Source organism: Myotis myotis, unplaced genomic scaffold (assembly GCF_014108235.1).
Source record: "Myotis myotis isolate mMyoMyo1 unplaced genomic scaffold, mMyoMyo1.p scaffold_m19_p_9, whole genome shotgun sequence".
Classification (NCBI taxonomy): domain Eukaryota; kingdom Metazoa; phylum Chordata; class Mammalia; order Chiroptera; family Vespertilionidae; genus Myotis; species Myotis myotis.
The window spans coordinates 38,120,789-38,126,788 of NW_023416401.1; the positions used below are offsets into that span (position 1 = coordinate 38,120,789).

Consider the following 6,000-nt stretch of genomic DNA (forward strand, 5'->3'; position numbering starts at 1 on the left):
CTGCAAGGATAGGGGTCGGGGAAAGGGTGGCAGGGCGGGAGACACAGGTTCAATAGCTGCAAGGAGCAGGCGGGCCCCACCCCACGAGGGAGCCTGCAGAACGGGCACGGGGTTTTACTACCCTCTGCCTTGCCTTCCCCTGCCAGTAGGAGCTGGAGGGGAGCTGCGACAGAAACCTCTCATTCTCCCTCCCCGCCCAGGATTTCCTGGTGCCATGCTCTTAGGAAAGGGGCCCCTTAGGAGGGTCCGGCCAAATGCACACAATTTAAGCCTAACCTCTGTCCATGCGATATGACCATCCCGTCCATGCGATTGCGCTGAATTGTCCTAATAGAAAATAACAAAAGAGCCCTCAATGCCACATCGGCTACTGCCCTGGAGTTTACATCAGTCCTGTTATTGCTACCGAGTCAGACACAAGCACTCCCCTTCCACATGCTAAGTTGTAAAAACGTGATAATAATACAAGTCGACAGACTGTAGGCATTATTTTTCATCACATGAATTATTTATTACGAAAAATGTAATCTGTTTCCCCACGGGCTTTATTAAAATGCTGCCTTCTGCTGAGAGATGCTCCACGCAGCCCTGTGCTCTGGGTAGGTCTAGCACAAGCAAAAACGGCTTCCCTAGGTGTCCAAAGTTGAGGGTTTGTTGGTTTCAATTTGAATTTACAGTAAAATAATCTTTTAAGGCAAACTTAGAGGAAATTATAGCACATCGTCCCGCGAAGCTTGAAGGTTTTGAATGATTGAGGGGACTATTTGGTTTCTCTTTTTTCAATTCAAAACGGATCAAACTCTCCGGTTTCCCTGCCCATACTTTTCTCTGCTGGATCCCCGAGCTCTCTCGCCAAACTTCAGGTACCGCCTAGTAATCTTCGCAGGTAGCTGGGGGCTGGCCCCGCAGACCCTGCAGATCCCGCGGCACAGACTCGCCCTCAGGCCCACGTGCACGCAGAACGTAGGCACCGCACCGCCCACCCCGCGCCCGCGCTCCAAACCGACGCCCACCTCGGCGCGCGCGCGCCACCTCGCGCCCATTAACTCTTTCACAAACTCTTACCCCACGCCCTTGGCCACGAGCTTCTGCAGTAATTTCTTGCGAGACAGCTGGTCCAGCACTTTGCGGTAGGCCTTGTGAAGGATCGCGTGGGCCACATCTCTAAGGGTAGGCAAAGTGCGCGCCCAGGGTCACTGCCTCTGTCCCCCAGTAGCTGCCCAGCTCCCCCATCCGCCACCCCCCGCGAGGCACCCTCGCCTCTCAGCGCTCCGGGAAGCTGCCGGGAAAACCCCAGGGGCCCAGAACTCCCGAGTAACTTTCTTGGCACGCTCCCATGAGTGACTGCCAGGAGCGGGAATTCCTCTTGCCCTCCCAGGTGGCAGGTGTGGAGCCTGGACTCCTCACCGACCGGCCGGGCGCGCATTCACTGCCACCCCTTGACCACAGACCTTTCGCGACTAACTTTCTGTCGCTGTCGTAGGCACCTGGGAGAAGACAGCCTGGAGGACTTTTATGAAAAAGAACCTACGAGGTGGGCCAACACCTGCCCCTCCCCTCCCACAACCTCAGTCCCGGGTGCGGAGGCCGCACGGTCAGTACCTTATCTCCCCCGGGTGGTTGAGCGCGTGGGTTTCGCGGTGCACAGAGGCGGGTCTCTCTATGCGGGGCGGCTCCAAGTCATAGAAGTTTTGCAGCTGGTTTCCGTCCTCGTCGTACGCCTCATCCTCCGACCTGCAGGGGTAGCCCGGGGCAGGAGTGCTCAGTACCAGTGCCTCCGAGGCTCTGCGAGGACCCCCAAAAATGGGCTCTCTCTGCTTTTTCTTCCTCCTAAAAGGTCTCCCACGGAGAACTGCCTATTCATCCCCGGACAGGGGTCGAGGTCGAGTAAGGAGGCGGGGGGAACTACATCCAAATGAAATTCCCACCCCGCGAGGCGGCTCTCCCAATCCTCCTTGTGCGGGTGAAGGGTCGCCAAGCGGGGCCGCAGCCATCCGGGGCACCGGGAAGCCGATGCGTCTCCGCCGACCACGCACACCTGGTCTCGGAACAGGACCGGCCCGCTGCCCGCCTGGTGTCTGGGCCTCCCCGACAAGCCGCGAAGGGCCAGTACGAGAAAGATCCTAAGAGACTAGGCGCTGGCCTCGGAGATCCAGTAGAGGAGGCCAGGGTGGGGGGATGGGGGTGTACAGCGGCCAACTCCGGCAACCACCCGCACCCAGCCTCTGCGCCCAGGGGAGCCCTTTCCCGCACAGATGTAGGTCACGGAGAACCACCGGCTTCTATTTTGGGCCGGAGAGGATCTGGCAGGAACGCGAATAATAAGATGCCGCTAAACTTGTTTGGCGGCGGCTCATTCTGTGGCAGGTCCGTGCCCTCCGTTGCCTCTCGCCCGGGGAAAGGGCCTTTGGAAATAGCTGGGTGGTGAAATGGGGTTTTTTAAGTCCACCCAAAAAAGTGTTCTCGTTTATCTGTTACGATGGCGAGGCGACGGGACCGCATCTCAACCTTGAGGACCGGGAAAATGGGCACCAGGGGACCGAGAGCCATTAAGAGCGCCGCGGCCTCGCAGTCGCCCTTGCCTACCGCTTCTAGCCTTGATATAGGACGGGGAGAGGGGGGTTAAAACACCAAAACTCCTCACTTTGGGCCGCTACAGAGACCCGGAAATCGGCCCGGGCAAGCCTCGCTCCCTGGGAGGGGTTCAAGTCTCGTGTCCTTATTCCGCACTCCTTTCCTTCACCCCTGGAGAGGTAAGGGCGAGGCACGCACACCCCTTTGCCTGCCTCGCGCCCAGCCTTTCTCGGGCGACCCACCTCGGCCCTGGCCGGCTGGCCGGAGCCCCGGGTCCCGCTGGCCACCTTCACCCTTCCCTGTACCCAGAAGCTGGAGTCAGAAACCTTCTCTCGGGCCAAATCAATGGTCAGCGGCCCCAGCGTTTCGGGGCGCGGCTCGGAGAAAGAGCTTTGCAGGCGGAACTCGCGCTCCTCGCTGCCAGGCGCCGGGTGCACGCTGGGGCGCGGGCGCAGAGCTGCAAAGCGAGCTTTCACTCACCGGGTGACCCGTGGGGCATTCTAGGGCTGAGAGGGGGAACCCGACTGATTAGAAACCAGGATTAAGAAGAAGAAGAAGAAAAAAAAAGCCAAGCGTACTGCGCCCGGGGCGGGCAGGGCTGTCCAGATCCTGCCCGCTGCTTGCTTTCTCTTCCCCGCTCCCTGCATCCATTGCACCTGTTTCTCCCTCTCCCTCTCGGACTCATTCTTGTTCTTCCTTATCTCAAATCGCTTTTCCTTAACCGTACCCAGCCAACACTACCCTTCCTCAAGACAGTCTGAGACTCGAAATGCAGTCGGAAAATATCCCTTGAAAGAAAGCTCTTCCAGGAGGAAGAAAGAATTGGAAATAGGTGAGAGAGACCCCTCCGCGACCGTGCGTAACCAGCTGCAACAAAGCGAAATCCCTGGGAGCTTCACGCTCAGCCTTCCCAGCCGGCTTCGGGCGCCCAGGTCCGCCTAACTCCAGCGGAGAACCGGGCGAAGTCAAGCTCCAGGCCATGCCCGGCCCCCTCCCGCGGGCGGGGCTGGAGGTGGATGGGTTTCTCCTGCCAGAGGTTGCGCGCTCGGTCCACCGGGGCCCCTTGGCTGCCTCGGGCTGGGGGAGGGGCGCCAAGCCCAAGTGGAGTCCGCGGGGTCCTCGAGCTCAGCCGGGGCCAGGGGCCCGCCGCCCGCTGCCCGCCCACCCAGGCCGGCGGCGGCTCTCTGGAGCGCGTGGGGAGGTGGTCGTAGCAGGGACCGAGGAACTGCAGGGGGACTGCGAGGAGGTGCCGAGGGAAGGGAAGCCCAGCCTCCGTTCGTCCGGGCAGCCAGCACCTACCTGATCCCGGGAAACGGGAGCCCGGTGGTGTCCGGTGAGCAGTACACGCTGCTGTGCATTATTATCCCGTAGACCAGCAGGGCCAGCCTTGTTCCGCTACACATGGCCATTCTGTGCGGGACGGGAAAGAGGGCACACAGCTGTCAGAAGGCCCCTGGCCCGCCACCCTCCAGCCCCAAGAACTCGCGGAGCTGGGGGTCCGGAGCGAAAGGCTCCCGGCGTGGAATACCCCTTAGTGACAGCCCGAGCTCGCCCCGCCACTTCCTTCTCTCTGTAGGTAGTTAGAAACAGATCTAGGCATCGCCAGACCTGGTGCGAAGGAACACGAACTAGGACCCTCATGCCGGCAAAAGGTTCAGCAGTCAAGTGAGCCGCCTGGTTGGGAAAGACTCCCTCCCCCTCCCCCTTACCATTCAGTTCTTACCGCCGCTAGAAAGGATTTGCTGCCAAGTAGGACGGTTAGCAAAGGGTTCCTCCAAGTTTCTGCGCTGGAGTCACAACGCAAGAGGCATCGCCGTCTGGTGTTAGTGTCTGGGGGGGAGGCCGCAGGAACGAACAGGAGCAGCAGGAGGAGCTGGAGGACTTGTTTGCTGCGGCCAGGATTCTGTTCAAAAGTTTGTAGACGCACAGAACTAGGAGGGAGCGTGACACCGAGAGAATGGGGCGAGGAGAGAGAGATGTCGAAGGAAGAAAGAGGAGGCGACAAGCTAAAGTGGGGGTGGAGGAAAAAGTGACCTAAGTCCACCGGGAGAGAGAAGGAAGTGATTAAGGAAAAGAGGGGGAAATCCAAGGAGGAGAGGAAGGAAAAGAAAGAGGGCCAAGGCGAAGCCGGCGTCTGGGGGAGCCGCCGGGTCAGGCAGCTTCTTGAGTAGGCAGTGCCTCCTCCGCTCCGAGGCCCCTCTGGCTGCGGCTTCTTCTGCTACCGCCGGTGGTTACAGAGGTGACCGGCCCTCTGCTCCTATTTATATAGGCAGTGGGCAGAAATCTATCTGAACATGGTTTGAGAAGAGACTTCTTTGTCAACATCTGTCTGCCTGTGGCCTTTAAGTACTGAATATTTTGTTGCACTGTTGCGCTCATGAAATGACTTCCTTTTCTCTCTCTCTCTCTCAGTCACGCAATGATCGGGTATCAGAAAAAGACGTCAGCATCCTAGTCCCTCAAGGAACATATTAACTATTCTGTGCTGTCCTCTTGGATGATGAGATCTAGAGTCATCCACTTCCCATAAACACCTTTCACTCACATAATCCAATTTTTAGGAAGTCCAATTATTTTGATGGTTTTCAGTTTTACCCTTTCCTCCAAGATGGGTGAAGAATTCATAGAATTTAGGGCATGCAAAAGTCATGTTTTTAACGATGTTCCTACTATTTCTCTCTACTTTTCATCAAGCCCCAGCAATCAGAGCTCTGATCTCTGGAATTAAGCACCATCAAGCTCTCCTATTAATACAGTTAATTTAATCTCCTAATTTCTTGCGTATGTTCTTTCAGATAGACAATTAAATGTGGAAGTCGTTTTGTTTTTAAAGGGAAGTCTTGCAGGATTTTCAGTAAATTGCTAATGAGTCTGGCCGTCGTTGACAGTCTGGCTATGAGTGGATTAATTAGAGTCAAGCTGCATCCAGAGCCTGGCTCTGAGCACTGAACCTGTTTGGTCACAAATGCTATAAACATTGAAAATTGCCCCTGATTCCATCTTTCACCACCGCCTCTAAACCTGAGAATTTGGCAGTGATGCTATTTAATGTGGCAATTCATTGCCCAAGTACCCTACTCTTCAGATACTCCCCTTGCAGTGTCTATAAATGCCCTGAAAGCAGAGAATGGTCCAACCATTCTAGATTTCAGTAAAGAGCATTCTATGTCTCCTGTTAGGACTGGATTTAGAGCTCTAGATATGACCTATTTGGACACTTTCACACTTCCTGAAGCTCTTACTGAGTTGAAGAATTGAAAGTGCGAGATTGTGCTTTCCACAAAAATTCAAATTTTAAGAATTTTGGAGTGAGGAATGTTTTTCCCCTTTATTTACAACATGAGTTGTAAACTGGGAAAGTACAAGGATTCCCAGTACAAGTTCACCTACTGAGGGTTTCTAACAGGAATCCCTCTGTTGGGGCCC

General features: G+C 56.1%; 1 protein-coding gene across 2 annotated transcripts in view; it reads right to left on the reverse strand.

Moving 5' to 3' along the window:
• ADCYAP1 (adenylate cyclase activating polypeptide 1) overlaps positions 1-4,919 on the reverse strand; it is a 31,840-nt gene extending 26,921 nt beyond the window's left edge. The window contains exons 1-5 of one of the 2 annotated variants that reach the window (XM_036323738.1): positions 4,298-4,919; positions 3,874-3,984; positions 1,603-1,734; positions 1,066-1,164; positions 277-327 (exon numbers count right to left, since the gene is read on the reverse strand). In XM_036323738.1, coding sequence (XP_036179631.1) covers positions 277-327; positions 1,066-1,164; positions 1,603-1,734; positions 3,874-3,983 — 392 coding nt within the window. In that variant the 5' untranslated portion in view covers position 3,984; positions 4,298-4,919. The remainder of the gene's footprint in view (positions 1-276; positions 328-1,065; positions 1,165-1,602; positions 1,735-3,873; positions 3,985-4,297) is intronic. The other variant, XM_036323739.1, reaches the window with a different exon arrangement.
• Between the last annotated feature and the right edge of the window lie 1,081 nt (positions 4,920-6,000).